Source organism: Ceratotherium simum, chromosome 5 (assembly GCF_057802395.1).
Source record: "Ceratotherium simum simum isolate JZ-2026a chromosome 5, ASM5780239v1, whole genome shotgun sequence".
NCBI classification, from domain to species: domain Eukaryota; kingdom Metazoa; phylum Chordata; class Mammalia; order Perissodactyla; family Rhinocerotidae; genus Ceratotherium; species Ceratotherium simum.
Window position 1 is genome coordinate 51,895,287 of NC_141904.1, and position 27,230 is coordinate 51,922,516.

The window sequence follows — 27,230 nt, forward strand, 5'->3', positions numbered from 1 at the left end:
GGCTGGTGACGCCGGGTCCCAGGCACAGCTTCTTCACCTACTAACTCAGCAGTGGAGTGGGGTTGGGGGACCCTTTTGGAGCCCCAGGCAAGGGATTCTCTGAGTCCTTTAGGGAAAAGGTGGCTCTTGTGAGGGGGATAGGGGCTAAGGGGGTGAGAAGTGAGAGTTTCCACCCCCTCCCTCAGCACCATCTCAGCCCTTTCACCTATTCCAGGGTCAGGGGGCAGTTTGGGTGGGCGAGGGGCTGACTGAGAACTTCTTAATACCGAGGCTTTGGCACTGTGAGCCAAGGCTGAGCTCTGACCAGTCCTTGTGGTGCTCCCGATGCTGTGAGTGGGGCAGGGATGGAGTGGGAGGCCAGAGTTCATGGGCCCAGGCAGCACCAGCTTTAGGTAGGGCTGGGCCTAGGCCCTTCCCCATAGGTGTTATGTCTCACAAGTGACTTGGGGAACTTCCGGAGCACCTCCTCTTGAATCTAGGGCCTCAATGCTTTCTCTGTTCTGGACTGGGAACAGGGGCAGGCCTAGAACAGACCCCTTACTCTACACTTTTAGGTTTTATGGGTGAGCATGGCTAAGATTACTGGCTTGGGACCTTCAGGACCTGACCCTAACTTGGCCCTCAAGGGGCACATGGATTAGATGTGACCTCCACCCCAGCACCTTCCTGTTCTTGCTCTTTCCTACTCCCCCTCCAGTGACCAAGCCTGGAAGTCCCTATCCAGCTACACAGGTCCTCACTATCTTCCAAGATGGGACTAGCACAACCTCTGGCACATCATACTTGTACTGTGAGTGGTGACTCTAGCCTTGAGGAGGGAGGTGGCATTTTTCTGCCTATAGCCTTTGCCTATAGGGCCAGGACCTGGAGACCTCAGCACATGGGCAAGCTTGGGGCCAGGGAGCTCAGTCAGTCCATGAATGGGTCTTAACCCTCTCTCTGCCTCTGCCTAGCCTTCTCCCCAGGTGCCTCAGGTCAGCCTAGGTGGAGGCCCTGGGCTCTGTCTTTCTGCCTCCCCAGACCTACATCCCAGGTTCCCAGGCTAGGCTGTCCTCATCTTGTAGCCTGGACTTGTTCAGGCCATCTCTGCCCTTCTTGGTGGTCCAGGCCCAGTGTCCTGGCCTGTTTCCATGCCTGTTTTCTTGGCCCTGTTGCCCAAGATGGCAGATAGTGCTTAACATGAAGGCTGGAACTCAGCAGGCACTCATAAAACAGGAAGAGCTGTGGTCACTGTCCCTGTAGCTGTTGCCATTCTATGGGGGCCCTAGAGGAGCAGGCTCTTCCTTCTCGGGGAGCTGGGCCTCTTCCCCTTTCCCTCAGCTCCTGACCACTGGCTTGGTCCATCTTGGCCTCACTCACACTCAGCAGCTCCCTCCCTTCTGCCTCTAGGGCAGTCATTCACTCTCCATTCCACCCTAAGCACTTGCTGCTGTTCCCTTGGCAGGAACTGGAGGACTGCCTGCCAAGTATGGGGGGCAGGGGACTGCCTCCTACTGACCTTGCCTGTGCCCCTTCCCAGGCCTAACTGGTTAATTGGAACCCCTTGGCTTCACTCCTAACTGGGCACAGCCCTGCAGATCTGTCCCCCTTCAGTCACCCCACCACATCTGAGACCCAGCCCCTCCATCCTGATCACATATATGAAAACTGGGACCTGGAGTTAGTGGTCAGAAGTCAGGTGGCTTGATTGGGATGGGGAATTGTAGCAGAGGCCAGAATTGCCTCCCCTGACTTCCTGCCCAGCCCACTTGTCCTCAGCCTCCTGGCAGGCAGAAGTGACCATGGCACTTAGATAAATAAAAGTAATAAAAGGCCTTGAGACAGAGGCGTTCTGCCTGTGGGAGGAGAGGTGGAGTCTTCTTTTCTGCCCCTGCTCTCTGGGCTCTGGGGCTGGGGGCCCTCATCTCTGGCCACTGGAGCATCCTGGAGTCCCCCCAGGGCTCCCAGTGCCCTCTTCTTCCTTTCTTTGTCAAAGAGAGTGGAGTAGTAGAGTGCTGGATCCACATGCCCAGGAGATCCCTGCATTGTTCCACGGATCGGGCTGGCCTGTTCGAGCTGGTGCTGCGGAGCTGGATTTGAGGGTGTGTGGGGCTGCCGGGCAGGTCAGGTACTTTCTCATGTGTCGGCTGCCACCCCCTCACCTACCATCTCCAGACCGGTCAGATCAGCCTCTGCAGGGCCACTTGTTACTGAGTCAACAAATCAGGAAGTGGAGGGGCTGGCGGCCCTGTACAGCGGAGTCCTCAGTAGTGGTTTTCCTGCTCCCAAGCTTCTCCCCAGGCTCCCCATCTCCTGGAAGGAAAGAATCTGGGGAGCTCCTATGCTACCATGCTGGTGGAGTCTTCTGAACTGCCAGGGGTGGGCAATTTGCTTTTTAAACGAGGATCCTAGGGAGAGCATCAAACTCTAAGAAATGCAAATAGTGGAATTTTTAGCAGAGGTTGATTGTTTTGAGATTCTTCAACCCTGGCCAGCTGGCCTTGCTCACAGCTTTAGAAGCTGCACTCCCAGCTTACTGTCAGAATCCGCTCTGCTGGGACTTCCAGGATCTTTTTCCCATCCCACCCAGGAATTCATGTCACCCCTCCAGGCTTCAGGCCTTGGTGTTGCGCATTCTAATATTCTCATAAATGGCTAACGGTTTTCCAGAGAGTTCTGTCTGGCAGGCCTTGTCCCCAGTGCACAACACATGTTGTCTTACCTAACTCCTGTCATTCCCATTTTATGGATGGAGACACTGATATTCAGAGAGGTGAACGACTTGCACACAGCTGGTGAGTGGCAGGGCTGGAATGTGAGCCTAGGCAGTTTGATGCTAGAGTCTTAGCATCTAAGTCATCCCTTGCCTCATGCAAGTCTATGAGAGGACATGGGAGGGTCTCTGAGACTTGGCCCCTGGAAGGATGCTGGCATCATCCTCCATGGCTCCACTGGGAGCTCTGGCAGCCCCAGCTGGGCGCCAAGTGATGCTGCTGGTGTTTGTCTATATCTGCCCAACTCTCTTCACTGTATGGGACTCTGTGCTTATGAGTGGACAGGTGGTGGTCCCACAAGGCCAGCACACAAGGACCATGATGGCTATGGGCTTGCCTCAGAAAGGTTGTGTGGTTCATCTCAAGCCTTGTGAGTCTTAGACAAGCCCAGCCCAGCAGAATCCAGAGTGCCACAGGCAGGAAGTCGGGTTGGTGAGTGGGCGAAAGGAAACTGTGTCAGGGCTGGGCCAGCCAGGGGAGGCTTCCTAGAAGAGACTGCCAGCTTTCATCCAGGTCTCTGGTCTGAGAAGGATGTGAGTGACAGAGGAGGACACAGGGTGTGTGTGACAACATGCCCTGGTTTGAACAGCTCAGCACCTGCTGTGGAGTACCACATCCCTGCTCACAGTCTCGTGTCTGGCAGGGTGTAGCTGATCTCAGCAGGGCTGATGTCTGGGCCCTGACAAACCCCTGGGGAGCTGTGGAGGGACTAAAGGGCTCTGTGGAAGAAGAGGCATTCTCATAGGGCCTTGAAGGATGAGGAAAAAAGGTTGGCAGGTTGAGGAAAAAGGTTGGCTCCCTCTCCATTTGCCCACAGCTCAGAGTCATACCTCACCCCACGAGAGGCCTCTGTCTGTCTTTGGTGCCCTCCCTCACTAGGTAGGCAAAAATCCTCCCTCCTCCCCCCAGAGCTTTCTTTCATAGCATCACCAGGACCCTTGTGGAGGGCTATTGCTGGAGGTGGTGTAGGGGCTTCTGGGTCGCCTGTGCTGTCCTTGTTCAGTTCAAGAAGGGCCTGGTCTCTGTGAAAACAGAGGTCTGTTCTATCTCTGCTGAGGTTTGCACTTGAAGGAGCTGTTTTCCTACTTGAATCCCTCATCTTCCTCTCCTAGGGCCTCCTTGGGACATCACCATGAGAGATCCCTGTGCCGGGGCAGCAAGTAGAGCATCTGGCTCTGCAGCCCCCATCCTCCTTTGGTCTCGGCCTGGCGATTGGCTGCTGTGTATCCAAAGGAGATGGCCACCAGGCAAGAGCTGAGGATGGTGGTCATCCCTAGGTGAGGGGGTGTTCCCAGCACACCTGTACCATAAGAGTATGCACCAAGCCCTTCCTACCTAGGTGGGTCTGCTGCTCTCAGGGTAGTGAGACCACAGCTTCCATGGCCTCCCGTGTTTTCCTGGGAGAACTTTGGTTCTGCTGCCCTCACTCCCATCTGTTCGAGACCTTGTGTGGCCCCACATAAGAGGCTGCCTGAGGTTGAGAGAGGAGCAGGGCTCTGGGCTTGAAATTCTTCCTGCCATTTTCTCCCCGAGTGACCTTGGACAAAAGGCAGTTTCGGAATCTTTTGCAATACCATTGTCTTTGTGGTGCAGTTGAGCCCTGGGTTTGAACATGTGACAGGAAGCAGGATTCAGTCTTGGTGGCCATAACTATCCCCGCATTCCTGCCATGAGGCATCACAGGCCAGCAGACACTCTCAGAGGGTGGAGCTCTCATTTGGGGCCTCCTGGGTGCATTTTCTTTGGTGGCACATTATTGGGCTTTGTGAGAACTCACTTGGGCTCACCCTGCACCTGGGGAAGCCAGCCCCTTGTGGGGTGGGAAAGAATGGTGTGAAAGGAACCCTCTCATCCTTTTGGAACTAAGTGGATTAGTCCCTGTGGAATTGTAACTAGAATCCTGCTGTGTGGGAACCAGGGGGGTTTGCTTAGACCAGGAGTACAAGGCGGCTGTTTGGAGAACAAGGAGCCTCAGGAGGCCTTTTCAGCACTGGACAGGCCAGAGATGCTGAGAATATTGATTTGGGGTTTTTTGTGGGTTTGATATTAGGGTTGCCTTTTTCTTTAGACTAGGGCTTTGTCCTTGCTGCTTTCTCTTTTTGGTGCTTTCTGTCTTCTCTGCCTCCTTGTTCCTCTTATTTCTTCTTTCCCACCTCTTTCTCCTGTTGTCACTCAGTCCCTCCCCTCTCGGGCCTTGCCACTTCTGTCTCATAGGTCAGGCTCTGCTGGGCCTCTTCTCTGTAGCCTGCAGGCTGAGGGCAGGTGGAGGACACATGCGGGCTGGTCAGGTGCTGGGGATTCATCCTAGTCACCCTGAAAGTCTCCCCCCTCCCAAGGTAGGGTGGGGGTAGGACAGGAAGAAGGAGCGCCTGGCTGTACCCATGCCACTCACAGTGTCCCCTCATGCTGCGGGCCTTGATCAGGTGCTGGCGGCCTTGGCAGACGGAGCAGTGGAGTCAGGAGTATTTGGGCCAAGCTTGTAACCTGAGGCGTCCCCTGTGGAGTGTGGGAAGTCAGCTTCAGCTGCCGCCTCTGCTCTTGGGTCTCCTTATATGTCTCAGTGGTCTGAGACCAGGAGCATTATGACTCCTGAGGAGTCCCTGGCTGAGGTTGGGGAGTCTGGGATCTGACCTGAGCCTGAGCCTCAGAGCCAGCCGGAGGAACCTGTGGAGGGGCTGGGAGGGCTTGAGACATGAGGTGCAACCTACCTCCATTTTAGAGGGCAAAACTGAATGTGCGCTGCCCCCGTACCAGCTGGGATGAGCACACCAGAGCAGCTGACTCTCTAGCCTGCACCCTGCACCTGATGCCTCCTCACCTCAGTGAAGCTCAGAGGCTGTTTTCAGGGGTGAAGGGCCAGGGCCTTGACCTGCCACACCCATCACCCCATTCCTAAGGGTTCAGCCTCCACGAGGGACTCACAGCTTGTTCTGTAGATGTTCCCCCAACATAAACAAGCCCCCTTCTCAGGATGTGGCAGAGGGACTGGCAGGTGCTCTCCATGCTCTCTGGCAGGCAGCAGTACATGGGGTGGGGGTTGGGAGTGGGCCATGGGGATAAGAGCACCTAGTTATCCCTTGAGTCCTTCTCACATGCTAAACACAGCAGAATCTAAGAGTGGGTTGTTATTACCCCCATGTCGTGGATGCACAGACTGAGGTTCAGAAAGGCAAAGTAACTCACTCAGGGTCACAAAGCAGGGACATGTCCAGCCAGGTTGTGGCTCTCAGCCGTCCCTCCCTGTGTGCCAGGCTCAGCTGGGGATCAGAAGCCAGGCCTCTTTCCAAGGCCATAGTCTGCCCATCTGTAAGATGAGGGGCTGGGTGCTCTGCTTGACAAGAGCCCTTCTTCTGGCTGGGAAGACCCTTTTTTGGTGTGCAGTGATCACGGGAAGTGCCAGGGAAGCAGGCAGGTGGTGGGGCCCACCTTGCCCCCTGCTGGGGCTGCTCTGTAGACAGGCAGCATTGAGACTGGCCCCAAGATGCCTCTCCTAAGCCAGTAGCAAATGGTATTGCCAGGGGAACAGTCAGCTGTGGTGACACCACTAGCAGAGTCTGTGTTCTGCTAGGGACAGGGGCTCTGGGGTTATGATCAGGTTTGAAGACCCCTCTCCACTGTACTCCATGGCCCAGTTAGATCTGAATCAGGAAGAGCCTGTACCAGGGTACATCTTTACCCTAGGAAGGCCCAAGAGAGTGGGCATGAGTCACTGCAGCCCATTCCACTGCAGGAATGTCCCTCAGTGCTGCCAGGCCAACACTCTGGTCTCCCAGAGGGCAGGGCCTTCCTTTTTCCCCCGCTTCCCCTTTCTTGTGGCTATGGCTCCATGGCATGATCAGAGACCAGGAAAGTTTCCCAGTAGTTGGCTGGGTGTTGGAGCCCTGGGAGCCCTCTAGCTGAACAGGATCAGGAGAGAGACAGGGGCCAGGAGCCAAGGGCCAAAGGAGGTTGGAAGCCAGTGCCCCTGCCTCCCCTGGGAGGAGCCTGAGTAGGGTGATGGCTGTCTGTGCTCACCCAGACCTGTGTGGGGAGCTACAGGGACGTAGATGAAGCCAAGGGAAGTGGGAGAGATGCCAAGCAGATATGATGTTGGCTTCAAGAAGAGCAGGTCTGGGGGGTGGAGTCAGAAGGTTCCCTAGGCTCTCTGCACCATGCCTCTGGGGTGGTCCAGTATATCCTCCCGACCCCCCGCTTCTTATTCCTTTGTTATCTTTGTGACATCTCCAGGGGGAGAGAGACCAGCTGTCATTCTTCTGAGAGCGAGAGGGTGTTGGGTCCCCTTTCTCCTGAGCTGGCCAGAGGCACGGCCTGCTGGGTGCTTCAGCAGGGGTTGCCTGGGCATGACCTCACTGGCCCTGGTCACCCCCTGCTTAGGGAAGGTGCCACTGCCTTCTGTAGCCTGTACCAGCTATGCAGGCATCACGGCAGCACAACTGGCCAGTTGGGGGACAGACTCTGTGGCTGAGGTGGGGTCTCTTCATGAGGAGGGACCATTGAAGGGACATTATTTCTGAGATTAGGATAAGACACTTGTGTTTGCTAAAATTTTCCAGTCTTATGATGAAAACATCCTATTTTTACACTATCAAAGAAGAAATAGAACTAGGGTAATGTTTTACCAATGATGTAGTTAATTTGACAGAAAAGTCCTTTTTTCTTCTAAGAAGTTAAAGGAGGATAATAGAACCTAGACCTCTGAGTGTGCACTTAGGGGGCTAACAAGGCACCTGTGTGGCCTCTCCTCAACCCGCTACGGGAAGGCCATAGGTGGTATGCTGAGATCTGACACATGCCTGGAGCATGTGTTCTGATCCTGCCACTTAGTGAGTAACCTCCAGGAGAGTGGGGAGGTCAGAGCTCTCTCTGGGCCTCTCCCCCCACTTGTAAAGCAGATGCCAATATTCCCAGACATGCCTGTTCCCCTCCCCCTGTTGCCCTTTGTGAAGAGAGTGCATGCCTATTTCACAGATGGGGAGCTAGGGCTCAGGGGGGTTAAGGGACTGGCCCAAGATCACCACACACTTTGCAGAAGGGCACATTGCTCAAAAGGATGCATGGAGGAGTTGAGGGGTATAAAAGTGTCCGCCACTTGAGAGAATGGGGATGTGCCCCTCTCCAGTCTGCCAAAGCTGAGAGCTGGGTTAGTTCCCTGGCTTCGGTCCCCAGCTCTCAGCCTTGCTTCCCACCCACCAGGGTCCCTCCCCTGAGATCAGCCATACTACTCTCTCCCCACCTTGGAGGGACTGCTCCCTCCTCACTGAGCCTTTCACAGCAAAACAAGATCCGTAGACTTTTTATTCTTGGTCCACTTTTGCAAAGCCCAGTCCAATTTTGCAAACCCCTCTCAGGATCTGAGACTATTTCCTGTGAGCTGCTGGATTGGAGGGAGTCTGCCTCCCCTCGGTCCCAAAGGCTGCATCTGGGTTTCTCCAAGTTCTGGAGAACAGGGAAATGAAGAGCATGAGGCCACCTCAGGGCAAGACCCGGGGGAATCTTGAAGCCAAGCAAACCTTGCAGCCCATTTCCACTCTGCATGCACTTGGCACTCTGCTAATCTGAGCTCTCTGTGTGTTCTCATTCCATCCTCATGGCCACCTGGGAGTACTGTCACTGTCTCTGTTTGCCAGATTGGGCCAGTGAGGCTCAGAGAGGTTGAATGGCCTGCCCAAAGGCAAGTGGAGGATGGCCTCTACACCTGGCATCCAGGTCTGACCTAGAGCCCTATGGTCACAGCTGGTCCTTCATAGTGCGTGTTCCCAGCCTGGGGCACTGGGACACCCCAGGCATGCTCCAACTAGCACTCATGTTCCCACTGTCCTATTCCCTCCCTGCCTGGGAGCCCAGCTCAGCTCCCTCTTTCTGGAAGCATTCTTCCCCTCTCCCACTCCCCTCCACCCCTCCCAGACCTGGTACTTCTGGCTTTGTTTCTAGGTTGTCTATGACTGGTGGGAAACAGATAAACTGAGACCACCAAAATTTAGCAAATTGAAAGAGTCTTGTGTTCCTGAGACTTGACAGTTTCAAAATGTATGTTGGCTTTTCTGTCAGCAGAGCTTCCTGGGAAGGGCAGAGCTTCCTCAGGAGACAGCAGGCTTGGAGCCTCAGCCATTCCCTCCCTTTCTAGGACTCTGGTAGGAGGTAGTCAGAGAGGCTCCCAGCCTGTCAGCTGTCCCCACCCCCACGCCCTACCCCCGGCCATTAGGTCCCCAGGCCTTGGCCTGGAAGGGGAGCAGCTCTTTGGGGGCCCTCCTTGTTCCTGGGTTCCCTCAGGAGGGGTTGACCTTCCCCATCTTGCCTGTTTGGCCAGGTTCTGGCTCTGGAAAGAAAGGAGAATGGAAGAGAAGGAGCCAGGACCAGTTCCCTAGGGCCTACGTTCTCATCAAGCATCCTAATTGGCAGTAATTCATCCATAGACCCCAAAATCCTTGAGGACAGAGTGCCTGTAGCAGCATTCCCAGCCCCAGCTCTGGGCCTGGCTCCCAGGCAGGGCCAATAAATGTTTGCAGGAGTTGGGAAGGGATCTATAAAGTGAGCAGGCCTCCCTGGGCATGAGGGTTGAATCCTGGTTCCCAAAGGACTCCTGGACTTGAAGGTGGCCATGTCTGAACCACGTGACCCAGAGAAACCACCAAACCTCCCTGAGCTCAGCCTCCTCAGCTGAAAATGATGATTAATGAGGCAGTTGTTGAAGGGCAAGGGCTAACGGGTGTGACATGCCGGGTACACGTAGGGGCTCCACGAACATCCACCACTGTTGTAATAACCACCAAGTGGCAGAGCCTGGTCTAGGCACAGGGGTGTGCGTCCAAGCTCCACATATAAAAGGAGCAAAGCAGCTGTCTGCATGGTCCCCACTGCCTAGATGCCAACAGGTCTGGGTTCAAGTCTTGACTCTCACTACCCAGCTGTGTGATTTTGGACAAGTCACTTAACCTGTCAGAGTCACAGTTTCCCCATAGGTAAAAGAAGGATGCTGGTTCTTCTCAGGATATGGTGAGCACTCAATGCGGTAGTATCTGTGACCAAGCGCTGTGGCCAACACAGCACTGGCTGAGCACCAGGAGAGACAGTTACGGGCACTAACGCTGGCCGACTCCATCAGTCCGGAGCATCCAGCTGGGGCCAGGGCACTGGGTTCAGTGGTATCATGTGAGCCAACCTCCCTGGAACTTAGCCTCTGAGGAGGAGAGGTAAATGGGCAGGGTGAGGCAGAGGACAGGATACAGTCAGAACTTAATGGAGTGAGGTCTGATCTGGCATGAGGCCAACTAATCCCTCGCTGCAAAATTGGTTCCATTAGCTTCCTTAATGAGTTACAAAAGCTGGGAAAATGAGTGTGTGAGAGAATAATGGCACATGTCTGAGGTTCTAATTTGAAACTGTGGCTAAAAAGTTAGATTTGACACTACCAGCAGCTCTCCAAATAGTACTAGTGCCCTTAGGGGAGGGGGAGGGTAAAGGCAGTGGCGGGGATGACTCTAGCTTTATAAGGAAGATACTGAGAACTTCAAAAGGAAATTTTTGCTTCTGAACCCTGAATTCGAAGTCAGTCTTTACTGTCCCATCCCTGAGGCTATGGCCTCTGCTCTGAGTGGGCAGAGCAGCCATCAAGGGTCACACTGGTGGCCAGGGGCCAGGGTGAAGTGTGTTAATAACCCTCACTGGTGCTAACAGCATAGGCAGGGGTGGTCTCAAGAACTGGCTGTAAAATGAATCCTGCTATTGCAGTGGTGTCTCTCATAGAATTAGAGATATGTCTCCATGGGAAAACAATCTCAGATAACCACAAAACTGGGAGCCAGGAGGGACCTTAGATAGGCTGAGTTGAAAACTCTTGTCAAGGAAGGAGTGTGGTAGGTTCAAAGTGCTTTTCTTATCTGTAACCTCCCTGTGTAGAGAATAGGGCTTCCCTGCAATGAAAACAATATGAATGGCAAACCTATATTTTCCTATAACATTCTGTTCGGTTCTGCTGCCTGAGTGTTTGGCGCTGAGCATGTGCGCTGTGGTATGATCAACAGCCCAGAAATACAGCTCTTCAGCATTCCGGCCTGCCCTCGCCTGAGGCTAGGATGAGACCCCCAAGGCGGGGGCACATACCAGGCCTTCTTGCCTCTCTCCTCTCCATACTCTGGCACAGAACAAAGCTTGAATCCCAAGGAAGTAAAGGGCCTGGCGATGTTATCTCAGCCCTCCTGACAGTCGTGCCCAGCTGCAATGCCACGTGCTAGCCTCAGTCTTTATGGGGGAATCTGTATTAGATATGTTCAATTGAAACTTTCTGTATCTTTTGCAAAATTATTATTGAAGGCGTTGCCAGAATCTTATATTTTCTCTCATATAAGGTCTGATGCTAAATCCCTTTTAGAATTTGGTCTTGGAAAAATTTCAATGAATATCTGTGCTTCTCTTCAAGCAGCAGAACCTCCCTGGGTTCCTTCTTTGCCAAGGCTCCCAGGAAGCTCAGAATTAAGATGTGTGCTCGATTATAGTTATGAACTTACATGGGTTTCTGGTACATTTCATCTTTCTCGTGATTCTAAAGAGAATCTGATGTGTTTTGTTTTATTTGGCTTCAATCATGCTTTAGAATTATAAAATGCCTGAAATTCTGTTGTCAGTGAGCAGGGCATGTGGAAATAATAGGACTTGTAGTGGCCCATGAGGCAGTGAGAGGAACTGGGTTCCCAGCTTCCAGGAGGTTCCCGTTGCTGTAGGGATGATGTCTCTCAGTGGGTTGTCAGGAAAGCCAGAGTTCAAATTTCTTAATTTGCTGCTGATGGGAGAGATTACAAGCCAGCTGTCTTCCCCTGGAAGGAGTGGGTGTTCTGGCAGAGGTCACAGAACAGCTTGGGCTGGGCTGCAGGTTAATTGGCTGGGAGTGTGGAAGTTGGGGTGGGGTGGGGGAGGCTGCCTGTCCAGGCTGGTGGCCTTGGGGCCTTCTGTGTGTGTGAGACAGATGGAGATACTATGAGCACTTTTACTTGAGAAGAGCCCAGCCCTGGGGTGAGCTGGATGTGGACACTGGATATATGGGTGGGCATATGGGCCTGCATAGGTGGCCCTTCCTGGGCTGGGAAGTGGCTGGAGAAGGGTGTTGGAGGCTGGTCCCAAGGCTGTGCCTTTACAGAATTTCTGTAGACATCCCAGCTCTGTTTGATGCTCTAGGAAGGCAGACAGAATGTTTTTACAGCTCTGGGCAATGTGAGGTGATGGGCCCTACAGTGGAGATGGGGCCTCAGTGGGAGAGGAGGTCTGAGCAGAGGGGTCTGGGCTTGGTCACCTGCTTGGGCAAGGCCGTCACAGGTTGAATTGTGGAAGCAAGACCCCCAGCCTTTCTTGGGCACCTCTCTGTGCCCAGTTCTCTGCTAGGCACTTCAGAGAAATAGAAAATATTGGATGAATAAATGGATAGATGAATGGATCCCACTCTCTGGGGGTTCAAAGTTAATATCGAAGAGGCTGGAGATGCATGCCTACCCATGGTCCACACACTCACACACATCCTCCACCCCCATGGTCCCTATACCCATACACACCCTATACATGCATATACTCATGTTCCCATGCACACACTCGCACCCCCCACCCTGCTCATGCATACACACATGCACCCATTTATTTCAGAACAAGTTTCCCGAGTTTTGCAAGCTATAGTTTTGGCAGTGCCTCTCTGACTTGAGGCCACCCCCTCCTCTAATTTCCCCTCAGGGAGGGGTTGTCTGGATACTCTCTCAAAAGTCCTGTCTCCTCCCTGTTCCAGCCTTGCCTTACTCCAGCCAGGTGGCCCCAGGGCAATGACCTCATCCTCCTGAGCCTCTTTTTCCTCAATCTGTAAATTGGGGCTAATGGTCCCTGCCCTGCTTGCCTCACAGGGTGGCACCAAGCATTTCCATGAGATAAGAGAAAAGAGTGTTTTGTAAACTGCAAATTGTTTTCCAAACAGTCAGATGCTGCTGTTGTTTTCCCTGCTTCTGAACTTAAGAATTCCTCCATCTACATGTAAACCCTGTCCTTGGATGGGAACGGACACAGCATGGAGGTAGTGAGGAGGCCTGGCCAGTTCTGAGGCTCCTATTCCACCTGGTGATGCTGGAGGGGCACAGGCAGGTGTCTGTGGAGGCATGAACCCCTCTGCCCTCAACCTTTGCTGGAGTCCCCTGTCTGGTGGGGTGGGCAGGGATCTGCCATCTGGCTGTGGGCTCTGGGGGCAGGTAAGAAAATTTGGCAAAGGAGAGTGAGGGGAGATGAGAGAGGTGGAAACCACCTCATCAAAGCCTGAGGATAGAACAATGTCATTTTCAAGGAAATGTCCTCTCAAATTCAAGGCTCATCTAACTTCAGTGGGGCCCACACCTCAAGTACAGCCAGGAGCCCCCTCCCTTAGGAGAAAGCCAGGGTTCTGTCTCACAGGTGGGTGTGGGGGTGCCTGTCGGGCACTGGCTGGAGCCCTGGGGCTACCTAGGAGCCATCACAGACCCTCCAGCTTTGGTGGACTTCTTAGGGGGGAGTCTCAGGGGATGTAGGATGGGAATGAGGCGAGGGAGGGCGTCTGTTGGGTTGTCAGAAGGCCATCCCATCTTCTTTTCTTACTAGCTGTGACTGGGGACCAAGATACCAGGTGGCCCCCATTGGGTTCAGGCATTTGGATATGGGGTCTATGGAGACCCAGTGTCTGCTCCATGGGGGCAGTGATGTAGGAGTGGGGCTACAGTAAGCACTTTGCAAGGAGCCCCTGACCAGAAGTCCCCCTTCTGGTCCCCCTCCCCTCAATCTAGTCCAAGCCCTGCAGCTTAACACTGGGGAAACAGAAGCCCAGAGAGGGAAAGGACCAGCCCAAGGTCACACTGAGAATAGGAGTAGAACCTGGGCCTCCTGTCTCCTAGCCCTATGCTCATTCCCACGCCTGAGAAGATGGGGCTCTTGCTTGGGGACACCTTTTATGAAGGATAGTGTGGACTCATGTATCTGCATGAATGAAGCCAACTTGTAGAATGGCCTTGTGGGCTGGAGCAGTCGGGATGGGCTCCTTGGAAGAGGAAGTAAAGTTTGGTTCACCAGAGAGGGTGGGTGAGGTACAGTGGGGAACAAGTTTGGCCAGGTTGTCATATCTCTCAATTGTTGAGCCTTCCTGGGTCCTCATCAATTTAGTCTTATTCTGTCCTCATGATGGGTTGTGAGAGTTTCTTCCCCTTATCCCCACTTTATAGATTGTCCATTAAATCTACAAATATTATCTGAGCCAGTGCTTTGCACCAGGCCCTGTGCCCTAGTACTGGGATCCAGAGGTGAGCAGGCAGATCGGCCCTGCCCTTGTGGGCCCACAGTCTGATGAGGGAGGCAGCATGGTGCCGGCCTGACTGGGGAAGCAGCCACGTGATCTGGGACCAGTTACTTCTCCTCTCTGTGCTTCAATTTCTCAGCTGAAGAACGGTGATAATGAAGTCCCTTCCTTCTCATATTTATAAAGTGCTCAGAACAGATCCAGGCACGTCGAAAGTGCAGTATCTATATGTGTGTGTGTGTTTGTTTAAAGAGTTATCAAAGAAACAATCTAATTATAGGTTGTGAGCAAGTGCTGCACAGTGGGTAGATAAAAAGAGCAATGACGCTGGAGCTTTCTGGGGACCTGGAAATGTTTTCTGTCTTGATTGCGGTGTGGGTCACAGGGGTATGTGCAATTGTCAAAACTCATTGAACTGGACTCTTGAGACCTGTACGTTTTACTGTATGTAAAGTATATGTCAATAAACAAAGCATATATATAAAGAAAGAAAAGTAAAGAGAGAAGGGAGAATGAGGGACCCTTGAGGTCCTCTTTACACAGAATGGTCAGGGAGGTCTTCTGAGAAGAGGTGACATGGGGAGGGGATGCCTGGAAGAGGAGAAGCCTCTGGCTATGGGGAAGAAAGATGAGGAAATGGAGGTTCTAAGAGGTTTGGGGCAACATTCAAGGTCAACCCACCCGAGAGGTCAAGAATGACAGGCCAGGAGATTTCTTGGCAGCTGGGTCTGGATGGGGCCAGGTCCGGGGCTCTGGCCCCTGTGATCTCCCCTGCAGAGAGGCCAGAGGGGGACATTTATTATGCTTCTGGGGGCAGCCCTCTCCTCCTCTCTGTGCCTGTTCTCAGGGCCTTGGCACTCAGAGAAGGACTATTTTAATTGGTGTGGGAAATGGGTTCCTAAATATGGACTGAGTGGGGTGGGAGGCATTGAGAGGCTCCAACTCAGGGCAGCTCCACCTGCCTCTCCACCTTAGCAAGGCACAGGTTGCAAGCCCAGACCATGAGGCTCTCTAGCCTCTCCTCGGCCCCTTCCTCCCGCCTCTCCCTCACACATCTCCTGTCTCTTTCCAGCCCCATGCCCATCCTCCCATCCTTTGTTTGCTCAGGAGCTCAATGTTTTCTGCTAGGCCCCAGCCAGGGACCTGGTTAACCTCACCTGCCTCTGCATTCAAGCTGCTTCCAGCCTGGTGGGAGGTACAGAAGCAAAAACCATCGGGGAGGTGCTGGCGGGACTTTCTAGAGGAGGAGACATCTCAACTGAGCCAGGAAGGTTTCTCAAAAAGAGGGGGTTTGACCCAATGGAGAAGGAGACAGGGCAAGAGTGCACGTGGCATAGGCATAGAGTGAGGCCTGTTTGTACATCGTTCTGGCTAGATCAAAAAGTGTTCTGGGGCTAGAGGTAGCAGGAAATGAGATGGGAAAGGGAGGCAAGTCCTGGGCACCAGGCAAGGAGGTGGCCTTTATCTGGAGGACTGGGGTGGGGATTTAAAGAGTGGAGGGGATAGGTAGAGAAGGGCCGGAGAGAGAGAGGTGGGGCTGAGGAACCCATCGAAAGCATTCCAGCCATGGGCTTGGGATTTTATGTGAGAAGAGAGGACTCTGGTGTACAGGTGAGATGCCAGAGTGGGGCAGAGTAGGGAGGGGGTTCAGAAGACAGCCTGGGGGCCCCAGCAGGACACAATCAGGTCAGGCTGGGGAAAGAGGTGGCGAGGGGCAGGGAGAAGGGTTAGGAGGCCAGGCAGAAAAGGGGTACAGAGAGGACAGAGCAGGGAGGGAGGATGGTGCATCGTGGGTCCTCTGGCTAAGTACTGGGGTACTCCTGGCTAGAGCCACCTCAGGACACTGTGAGGGCAAGCTGGTGTGGTGACTGGGGGTGACTGAACCTCTGTCCCCAGTGCTGTGAGCAAAAAACTAGTGCTTGGGAGCAGTGTGGGCACAGACTGAGGGGTATCTGGGAGGCAAAGACAGCATGAGCAAGGGATCCATGGCTTTCTGGCTGGGAGTGTCTGCCCGCAGCAGCCTCCATGCATGCCCCACCGACTGAGTAATGGAGCAGGGAGCCCAGAGCTGGTGGAGGGGCTTGCCCAACTCCCTGCACTGCCAGGCTAGGGTCGAATCAAGGAGCGCCAGAAATAGAGCTAACAGCAAAGGGGCAGCAGATGTGAGAGCCCACTGCCTTCCTCCCCGCCCCAGTTTACCTTCGCCTAGAGAGCTTGGTCCCAGAGCCAGACCCACAGAGTGCCCTGGCAGAGGGGAAACCATCCTGCCCAGGGGTGGCCCAGGGTCCTGTGGTGCTGAGCAATCTGAGCCCCAATCTTGGGTATCAACCCTAGTCCTTACCCCAGCTCAACTAGGAAACAAATGTGGCTAGGCCTTGGGCAAGCAGCCCTGCCTGGGGATGGCTTGTCCCTGCTCTCCCCATTCTGGGCCTCCTCCCCCTGCACGCTGACTTCTCTTCCTCCCCCTACACCTCCTCTGAGCAGAACTACTCCAGAGCCTTGCTCATTTCTGGTGATTGGCCTTACGGTTGGCAGCCATAGCTCAGGGCTGAGTTAACCTGAGCAAGGATTCTGACGCCCGCCCACCTGCTGCCTGGCTTGCTGTGATGCATTCTGTGGGGATGACTCCATTGTTACTCCATTTTACAGAGCTGTGGGCTGCGGCTTGAAGCTGTCAGTGTTCACCTGAGGTCGCACCGAGTCATTGGAGGAATTCAGTTCTAAACCTAGATCTCATTCCACCAGGCCATCACCTCCCTCAACTAGGGTGCTCTCTGCTCCTAAATTCTACCTCTGGGTCCACAACCCTTGGGCCATCCCATTGGAAAAATGAGGCTCAAGGCGCGTGTGGCCCCTGGCCTGGGGTCCCACAGTTGATATGTGATTTGACTACAAAACTCAATTTCCATTTCAGTTGCTTTCCCTGGGGAGGGGGGCAGGGGTTTCTGTGGCCTCTGAGCCCTTCCAAGCTGTCAGCCACCTCCCAGGGCCTCCCTGAGCTAATGACCAAGCTGCTTAAGGCTGACCCTCAGTCAAGTCCAGAGGCTTATTGGACCACAAGTCAGGAAAACCTGGATTCAAATCCTCATTCTGCCCTTCATAAGCTGGGTGACCTTGAGCAGGTCACAGTCCTCTCTGAGCTTACATGTCCTTATCTGCAAAGTGAGGGCAGTGGCACTATCTGGGTGGCTGCTGGGGAAGTGGGCTATGAGCCTGATGCTTTCTATGCCCACCTGCCCTCAGCTCCTGTATGACAGCCCCAAGGCCCGGCAGGAGGTGGACCACCACTGGCAGGCCTCTGGTGGCCCCCACATTGTGCGCATCCTGGACGTGTATGAGAACATGCATCACAGCAAGCGCTGTCTCCTCATCGTCATGGAATGGTATGCTGGCCCACCCTGCCTTGGCTCCTCACTGCGACCTCTGTGGCCTCCAGGTTCCCGCCATTCTTCCAGGAGCCCTCTCTGTTCTTCACATAGCAGCTCCGAGAGGCACCTCAGCCCCTGAGGGGTAGGGGTGGGGACAGCTGCAGGCCCTGTGCATGGAGCTGTGCAGCTGGCCATGAGGGCATTCCCACAAGGGTGGGAAGGAAGCTACAGGGGCTCTAATATGGCCTCCCTGGGTGTGATTTCCACTTTGTGAGGATGGGCTGGAAGAGCTGTCAGAGAAGGCCGCCAAGCCCTGAATGTGGGTGGGGGAAGATATGGGGAAGAGAGGGACATACATAGTCCCCTCAGCTTTCTCCTTCCTACCCAGGTTTGTGCTCCCATGGTCCCACCAGATGCTGTGTGATCAGGGCCTAGAACCAGGAGCCAGTGGCCTCCTTCACCCTGGGCTTCTCCTATAGCTCTGTGGCTCAGCCCTAGCCTTCCTCAGATCCTGGGTCCTGTGTCTGGGCCTCCATTTCCTCCCCATCTGCCATTCAAGTCCTCCCCTCACCCTACCGGTCAGCAGCTCTTGAGTCAGATTTGGGGTTCAGATCCTGGCTCTGCTACCCACTAGCTGTGTGACCTTGGGCAGCTGTTAACCTCTCTGAATCTTTGTAACTCCCATGTAAAATGTGGAGGAAGATCTTAATGTAGCATTCACCCTGTGCTTGACTCTAGTCTAAGTGCTCCATGTGATTGCTTATTCAATCTTCATAACTCTGTGAGGTTGATGCCATAATCTCCATTTTACAAAAGAGGAAGCTGAGGCACAGAGAGGTGAAGGGACCAGCCCAGGGTCACACAGCAGTGCACACAAAGGGTTTGTCCAGGGCACAGCACATAGTAGGTGCTCAGAAAACAGTGGTCACGATGACAGTAATTGACATGTCATTCCTCATTTGGGGAAATTGAGACTTGGATTGGGGTGGGGCTGCCCAAGCCTCAGCCAGGTGGGGCAGTGCCACTGGGAACACAGGGGCTCCCTGGTAAGATCTGAGCCCACCACCCTTCTCTAGTTCTAAGAGTTCAGCTCAACCCACCCAAGCTGACAACCCTCCATGCACCAGGCTCTGCAAGGCACACAGAGGCTGACAGTGACTGTTCCCCAGGGAAAGAGCAGCAGGGCCTGAGGCCTGGGCCCATGATTCAGGGCAGGGGCAGGTTGAGTCCTCATTCTCCCCCTCCCTGCTTATAGTCACCTTCTCTTACAGCATGGAAGGAGGTGAGTTGTTCAGCAGGATTCAGGAGCGTGGCGACCAGGCTTTCACTGAGAGAGGTATGTGCATGCAGCTGGACCAGTGGGGGCATTCAGGCTGAGACAGATCATACAGAGTTGCTGTGTGATGCCGGGCAAGGCCCTGCTCCTCTCTGTGCCTCAGTCTTCCCAGCTGAACAAGAGAGGATGGGACAGAGTGTTCATACACCAAGGGGTTTTGTAAGTCTGTGACACCTTGTCCGAGATGGACTCTTGATGGCCTTGGGATGGAAGCCTCAAAGCCTCTTTGTGCCAACCAGCAGTTGAGCTGGGGAGAGGTACCCAGGCCTGAGAAAAGAGGTCCAGGTGGGCTGAGGGCATCCCCAGAGGAGACTAGGTGACTAGAGTGGGGGTATGGGATGGGGGTCTTTGGTGGCAGGAGTGCTGTCACCATCTTATGCTATCCCACGGGGGATGATAGAGAGGAGATCCCCAAGCTGCATGACTTTTGACTGGCATCACTGACCCCCTCCTCTGTCTGTGTCTGCAGAAGCTGCAGAGATCATGCGAGATATTGGCACCGCCATCCAGTTCCTGCACAGCCAGAACATCGCCCACAGAGACGTCAAAGTAAGGCTCCAGGACCCAGGTTGGGGGACCCGGGAAGGGAGTACCATCTACAATTCCTGGTGGCTCCCAGCACCCACTAGATGGAGGCCAGGTTTCTTGGTTGGCACTCAAGGCTTCTGCCTCCTGGCCCAGACTGCTCTTCTCAGCCTCTTCTCCGATGTTCTAGCATACTCATTCTGCTCTTGCCAGATGAGTCTCCTTGTTTCCTTCAAACATTATGTAATCCCAAAAGCCATAAGAATAACTGAGTGCCTACCTCAAGCCAGTAGGCCCTGACAAGCATCTCATTTAATCCTCACCTAACCTTGTGAGATATGTGCCATTACCCATTTTACAGATGAGGAAACCGAGGCTCAGAGATTAAGTGTTTTGCCCAAGGCTGCAGTTGCTGCACTGGGAGTCATTCATTCATTTGTTTATTCAGCAAGGATTTTTGTGAACATGTAATGTGCCAGGCCTCAGACAGGGGCTGCCTGACACTGTTGGGGCTTCTGTGAAGTAACAGCCATAGTTTCAATAGATTAAGCCCTCTAACACCAGCATTTTAAGGGAAAGAAGCCATTTGCTGGGAGGCAAGGAAGAAGGAGCAGAGGTAGTCCCAGTTGCTGGGCCTGCTTGCCATTTCAGTGGATGGGCTTCAGAGCTGTTCTCGAGGCTCAGCTCTCCAAATTTCCTATCCAGGGAAGACTGGGTCCTAGAGGTCATCAGGATCAGATGGATGAAATGCAAACTGGGGCAGCCCCGCATACACATGCATGTTCGTGCCAGCCACCATCAGAGCAGAGTCTATAATTCCTGGGCCCTCTGCCTCAGACTTAAGAGCATTATCTCCCTAGGCTTATTTCCCCTGAGACTGGGCAGAGGAGAGTTGAGGGTCTAGCTGCTACATCAGGTCGTCCTTCCTCTGGCTGAGCACTGCCAAACCATCCAGTTATCCTTTGATTTTGGATACACGTGGAGCCACGACAGACTCACCTTCTGAACCCTTGCTTTATTTTGGTCCTGGCTTCCTTTTTTTCCCAAGGAGAGAAAAGCCTTCTGCAGAGGAGATTTTCTCTTGCGTAGACTAAACCTGCTTCCCTGTTTTTATCCCAATCCAAGGTCAGATTGTCATAAGAACCTGAGGAATAGCTTTCACTGGTTCCCAGACTGGAACTCCATCCAACACACCATCCTTCTACCCCAGCTCTCTTTGGGGGTCCCTCCTGCTCCTCTCTGTGGGTTTAGGTCTACCCATTTATTAAAAACCAGCTTCAAGGCTGCCTCCTCCATGCAGACCTCCCCGCTGCCCTCATCCCTCAGGCCTCTCTGTGCTCTGCAACCAGGAAGAACTGCCTCTGTGCAGTTCCTGGGGCCTAGGCAGTGGGGGCCGTCTCCCTGAGCAACCTCAGGTGGGGATGCTCTGCTGGCTCATTCTGGGTTGGTTACAGAACGTGTACTTGGCAACACTGGCTCATGAGCAGCGTACCTTCCCCCAGAACCCTCATTTTGGCATTTCATGGCAGCATCACCAACTCAGTTTCAGAAGTTCCTGCCCCTGGACTCTCTGTGGCACTTGGTTATTCACAGACTTGGCTGAACACCTGCCTCAGTTTCCCCTTTGTGAAAGGAGGTATCACCTCCCAGCCACCTTGGTCTTGCATATTTGGCCCATGTTGTTGGTGGCCAAGGCCCAGGTCTTTTTAACGAGATGGACCTGGCTGTTCCTGCATCGATTAGGGCAAGAGGGGGAGGAAGTCTGGCTGAAGATCACCTTGGGACTCTGCCCCCACGTGGTGCCTAACTCCAGACCAATGTTTTTTCTTCCTGGCCCAGCCTGAAAACCTGCTCTACACATCCAAGGAGAAAGATGCAATACTCAAGCTCACTGACTTTGGCTTTGCCAAGGAGACCACCCAAAATGCCCTGCAGACACCCTGCTACACTCCCTATTATGTGGGTGAGTCCTTGGGACATGGTTTGTACCTCCCTTCCCGCACTGGACCTTGCTGTGTTGTGGGGCAGCCAGTGGGTTGCAGGAGCCAAAGGGTTAAAGCCCAGTAAGGAGGGAGGGGGGCACTGTCTGCGTGGAGGTGGTGACGTGGGGGGCCGGAGGCTGCAAAAATATTCTCCCAGACTTCAGCTTCTGCTTTTGAAAAATAGATCCAGGAAAATTCTGGCTATGGCCTGTGAGCTGAATGACATCACGGCAGCTCTAAATATATACGTGATAAAAGGCTGCCATCAGCTCAGGACGGAGCCCAACCATGGTTGTTTTTCTCCAGTTTTTATCTTCCCGGGATTCGTATTCAGAAAGTGGGCAGGCCCTTCCTCCTACATTAGAAGGATACAGGGCACCAGCCACCTGCCTTGTGGGAGAGGGTCCCATAGGCCAGAGCATGGATGGGACTTGGGAGTGTGCACATACTCATGCTTCCTGGAAAAGCTCCCTGCTCCCTTGTAAGTGGGCAGCCTCCAGACCTGGAAAAGCCCCTGCTGAAAGTGCCCCTTACCTGAGTGGGGTGATGACTCCCCTTACAGAGGGCTCTTCTCCCTCAGGAGAGGCCTTCCAAGAGAACTGTTTAAGGGGTGGGAAGCCCCCTAAGACAGCTGAAATGGCACTCCTTTTACCAGGGTATGTTTTGTAGTATTTCGACTTAGAAATCTTCTGGCCTACCCATCTCATTGCACAGACGGGAAGACCAGACCAAGGCCCCATGGAATGGTAGCCAAGCTGACAGTGGAACCCAGAGCCCTGGCCCTGGCCCCTCCTTGCCTGTGACCTAGGCTGTGTGACCAGGGAGGCAAGGGACCCAGGGCAGCTGGTGGGCTGAGGCCCTCTTGCCTATGGAAGGACCCCACTAAGCCCCAGACTGGCCTTCTCTCCCTCTCCTCCCTCACCAAGGCTGAGTCTGGCCCAAAGGAACTAGAAGGCTATCATTTCTTACAGCCCAGCCTAAAAGCGAGTTTATTTTTTCCGGGAGCTATTTTTCCTCCCCAACTTCACACACATGCTGCCTTCCCAGAAAGTGCCAGACACCAGTCTGGTCTGCCCCCCTACTCCCCCCAAGTCTGGGCACCTGCTCCCCACCTTGCTCAGGCTTCAGGCTTCTGCCTGGGCTCCAAGACCCTTGGGGCTGAGAGCCCTCCTGTGCCCTCTGCCATGGTAGCTCCTGAGGTCCTGGGCCCAGAGAAGTATGACAAGTCATGCGACATGTGGTCCCTGGGCGTCATCATGTACATCCTGTGAGTACCACCGCCTCTACCTCCTGCACCCTCCATGTACCCTCAGTTCCACTTCTGCTCCCCACACAACCTTGGTGAGGAGCTTGAGCAGGTCACTCCTCATGCAGGCTGCCCTTCCCTTCTGATCATGGGACACCCCTCCTTCAGGCTGCCTGAAGGCCTCCCCATGCCAAGGGCAGTTGGCATTCCTGGGATGAGCCCGGGAGTCCAGAGGGCTGGTATTATTCCTATGGTGTCTGGCTGGCTGTCTCCCTAGTCAGGGACTTGGGGAGGAGAATGGGTCCACTCTGATGCTGCCCCCACACCTGGCCGAATGACCTCTGCCCTTCCCCAGCCTATGCGGCTTCCCACCCTTCTACTCCAACACGGGCCAGGCCATCTCCCCAGGGATGAAGAGGAGGATCCGCCTGGGCCAGTATGGCTTCCCGAATCCTGAGTGGTCAGAGGTCTCTGATGATGGTGAGTGAACCTCTCTGCCCCAGCTTGCCCCACTGAACACCATCAGCCTTCATTCTGGGAGATACCACTTTGGTGTCAAACTGATTTGTGTTCAAATCCTGGCTCCTCCACATCCCAGCTGTATGGACAAGTCACCTAATCTTTTTGAACCTCAGTTTCTATATCTGCCAAATGGGCTCAAAACTTGCCTCCTCAAAACTTCCTCTAACTCCTGTCCCTCATTCTTATTTTCCCCTTGGGCACCACAAACAACTCTGCCCTGTGTCAGTTATCTATTGCTGCTTAACAGATCACCCCAAATACTTAGTGGCTTAAAACAAGAAACAGTGACCAGCTCATTGTTTCTGTGGGTTAGGAATTTGGGAGCATATGCAGAGCTTGTGGTCTGTGTGGAGAGATGGGGGGACAACTGGCTTTGAAGAACTCTGCAACCTCACTACTCCCCTCGCTTCCCTAGCCAAGCAGCTGATCCGCCTCCTGCTGAAGACGGACCCCACAGAGAGGCTGACCATCACGCAGTTCATGAACCATCCCTGGATCAATGTGAGCACCTCCTCATCCTGGGATGGGCAGGGTGGTGAACTGGAGCAGGGCTGCCAAGCAGGAGGCTGATGGCTCTGGAGGCCCTGGCACGGGCCAGAGATGTGTGGTAGTGCCCCACCTACACCCTGACTTTACCACTGCTCCAGGCAGTCCCCTTTTATCTCTCTGAGCCTCGGTTTCCTCATCTGAGACTGGGAGTAAGAGAGTGGTTGGGGAAGCCAGTGCTGTCCCAGGTGCCTGCAGGTTCTAATCCATGGGCTTGGGGCTCCTTCCAGCAATCAATTGTGGTGCCACAGACCCCACTTCACACGGCCCGAGTGCTACAGGAAGACAAAGACCACTGGGATGAAGTCAAGGTGGGTGGACTCTGCCTCAGTCTCCCTGCAGGTTCCAGGGTTTTAGAAAAAGGGATTCCAAGACAGTGGCTACCCAGAACTTGGGGCTTTGGCCCCTCCCTCATACCTGGAGCACAGGGTGTCAATGACTGCACCAGTTGTCCAGCCATGGCACTCAGAGCATTGGACTGCACTACCCCATTCAGAGTGGTGCTCCTGACTCACTCCCTCAATGACGGGGGGCTTTGAGCCAGGGGCTTATTGAAGGGGCTTTGGCCACAAGCTTTGGCCATAACCCCTCTTATAATCTACGACATTTGGGAGGGTGGTCAGCCTGGTTTTAGGCTCAGCAGAGGCCAGGTTTGAGCATATGGAGCAGAAGCTCAGAGCCCTAGGGCACCCAGGGTACAATCTTCAGGCCCCAGTGCCTTGGGTATCCAACAAGATGGCCTTCCCTGCAGGCCTTGTGGTTCTGAGCAGGTAACATTGATCCAGGTCCCTGTCTACCCTTGGTGCGGTCCCAGGGAGTCACTATCCGTTCTGTGTCTTAGCGGATAAACTCAGTGTCCACAACAAAGGACTGTAGTGAGGATTATGTGACTCAAAGGGATAAGCCCAGTGCTGGGCACACAGTGGGCACTTGGGCAGCAAAGGTTGTCACTGACATTGCTAAGCAACTGCCCAGGCAGGAGGGTGATGGCTCTTGAGGTCAGTACATCCTGACCTCCCCCACACCTGTCCCCAGGAGGAGATGACCAGTGCTCTGGCAACCATGCGAGTGGACTACGACCAGGTGAAGATCAAGGACTTGAAGACCTCTAACAACCGGCTCCTCAACAAGCGGAGAAAGAAGCAGGGAGTCGGCTCCTCGGCCTCACAGGGCTGCAACAACCAGTAGCTCACGGGGCGTTGGAGGAGTCAGCCTCTCAGCCTGGGGGACAGACTGGAGTGTGCTGAGGCCCTGACCCACAGCACCCAGGGTCATTTTTTTAACAAAAGGATGATTTTGTTGTCTTTTAATGTATCTCTTGGAACTTCAAGATGGGAGACCATGACCCCAAATCTCCTCCAGAGACCCAGAGAAGGGCCAGAGCCTGGGGGCCAGGGAACCACCTGCTGCAGTTACAGCCCCTTTGGCCAGAGTGGCCTGAGTGAGCCAGGGCTCAGTCCTACCCTGGGGCACAGCATTAGACTTCCAGGCCACTAGGAGTTATGGCTGGGCTTCCCTCCTTCCATGGAGTACACCCCCCCAACACTCCCCCTCCACACCCTCGCCGTGGGCAAATGGGCCTGGCCTTGGGAAAGGCATCTGGCCATTGGTTGCCATGGTGACCAGGGACAGAGTTTCTGTCTGTGAATGCTGAGTGAGTGAGCAAGGGAGGGAGAAGGGGCAATTGAGGGTCCGCCTCTGCTTTCTCAGGGAGGATGGTCTCCCTTACACTGCTTGCCCGTCTCAAACTCCCTGCTCTTTGGTCTCCTTGAGGCTGCAGGGTCAGTCTGCCTGCCTTCTGAGTGGTTCAGCCCTGTCTTGCTGCAACCCCATCCCACAGGGCCCTTGGAGCTCTCCCTCCACGGAGTCCCTGGGCCCAGCCATCCTGTTACTACCTAACCCCTACCCAAAGAGTGGCCTCTCATCTCAACTGAGGGTGGGAGGAGTTTTTAATCCTTTTCTACTTTGGAAAATGTCACTGTGACAAAAGCCAGTACAGTTCTCCTGTCCCCACCTGCTCACTGGATCCCAAGCAGGACTCCATAATGGTTCATCCTCCACCCTGTCCTGGTAGACGGCAGGGGCTGTCTCCTGGTGTATTTTTGTGAGAGTGGATGGCAGGGGGCAGGGCCAAGAGGCTCCCCATTAATCACGGGTCTCTTTCTATATTCTGGGTCAGACCTGAGGCTGCTGACTGATGCTTAGGTCTGGTCCAGTCTTCAGCCTGAGTCAGAGTAGAGAGGGTCCCTTCCTTGCTGGTCCAGGCTTACCCAGCCCCCCCCCACTGCCCAGGGTAGCCTCTGGGTGCTGAGTGCCTGATATGGGCCTGACAAGTGCCTGACACCCAGCCAGGTTCCTGGTTCCTGACCCCTCTCTCACTGGCTGGGAAACCCCAGACTGTGTCAGATAGGACAACACTGCTGAATTTTACATCCAGATATCAATAAACACCATTTTGGCATTTTCCCCTGCCTCCTGGGTTTCTCTTTGTCTACATGAGTGGACAAAAGTGGCCCAAGGGCAGCTGTTCACACCCACTAGTGATTTAACCCCTCCTTGAGAGGATGCCTCCGGCCTGGTAAACATGCCAGGCTGAGTCCAGGGCCACTGTGGCCTTGCCAGGTGTGGAAAGGTCAGAGGAGCTGAGGGATGGCAGCTGCCCCATGCCCCCGGCTCTGTGCTGCGCTGGTGCACTGTGTGTGTGACACCCACCCCCCGCCCCGCGTGCACCAGTGTCTGCCTACAGTGGCCACCCCCAGCTGCATGCCAGCCTGCTGAAGGGCGGGCAGAGTGCCTGCTGCAGCACTGAGCTATTTTCAGAAGCTGCCAGATTTCATTTGGCAGCAAGAATGTCGGGGAGGGGTGGGGTGGGATGCTGGAGACTGTCTTTTGACTACTCCGGCAACAGAGCACTCTGAGCCCTCAGGAGCCCTTGTGGGCAGCCTCGAGGGGGGTCCTGACTCGCATGTTCCCCCAGTTCCTATCTCAAAACCTCCCAGTTTTCCAGAGCTCATCTGGCACCCACAGTGCTCCCTCCTCCACCCACTTCCCCTCAGGGTGTGGGGGAGGGTGTGGAGATGTTAGAAGGCAGGGACAGGCACACACTCCTGAGATGGGCTGCTTTCTAGCCTGGCGACATTGGATAAGTCCCCCAACTTTCCTACCTCAATTTCCTCAACCGTGTAGTGGGGATGATAGTGCCCACCCTGTAGAATCATCTAGGGGAGCTGGGTAGATGATGTGTGTGAAGTACTTAGTGGGGTGCCTGATGCATAATTAGTATCCAACACCCATTTGCCACCCCAGCATCCTTAGCTATCAGGAAGGACAGAAGTACTTAAAGTTGCTCAAGAGAAGAGCAATCCAGCCCCAAATCTACCTCTGGGACTTTCTACCCAGAAAATTAGGCCTTCTCTATCCATGGGGTCTCACTCCCAAGGGCCTGCTCTCTAGAGCAGCATCATATGGATTCCTGGGCCTCGGTTCCAGCCCTGGGCTTTAAAGAGAGGGGCCAACTCTTCTGAAGGCCCCTTGGGCTCCCCAGATGAATTCTGGGGGCCTCACCAAGCCTGTGGTTCACACCAACCCTCATCGTGTACTCTGTCCAGTGAAATGCTGGCCAGATGCAAAGGCAGATACAGTCTGGTGACAAAGCTGCAGGAGAGAAG

General features: G+C 54.2%; 1 protein-coding gene across 4 annotated transcripts in view; it reads left to right on the top strand.

The window, feature by feature from the left end:
• Nucleotides 1–26,028, top strand: part of MAPKAPK3 (MAPK activated protein kinase 3) — a 31,539-nt gene extending 5,511 nt beyond the window's left edge. For 3 of the 4 annotated variants that reach the window (XM_087431087.1, XM_014792517.2, XM_014792525.2), the window contains exons 3-11: nucleotides 17,281–17,420; nucleotides 18,677–18,741; nucleotides 19,211–19,290; nucleotides 21,106–21,229; nucleotides 22,440–22,515; nucleotides 22,850–22,974; nucleotides 23,432–23,517; nucleotides 23,793–23,873; nucleotides 24,598–26,028. In XM_087431087.1, coding sequence (XP_087287213.1) covers nucleotides 17,281–17,420; nucleotides 18,677–18,741; nucleotides 19,211–19,290; nucleotides 21,106–21,229; nucleotides 22,440–22,515; nucleotides 22,850–22,974; nucleotides 23,432–23,517; nucleotides 23,793–23,873; nucleotides 24,598–24,750 — 930 coding nt within the window. In that variant the 3' untranslated portion in view covers nucleotides 24,751–26,028. The remainder of the gene's footprint in view (nucleotides 1–17,280; nucleotides 17,421–18,676; nucleotides 18,742–19,210; nucleotides 19,291–21,105; nucleotides 21,230–22,439; nucleotides 22,516–22,849; nucleotides 22,975–23,431; nucleotides 23,518–23,792; nucleotides 23,874–24,597) is intronic. The other variant, XM_087431088.1, reaches the window with a different exon arrangement.
• The last annotated feature ends 1,202 nt before the right edge of the window (nucleotides 26,029–27,230 follow it).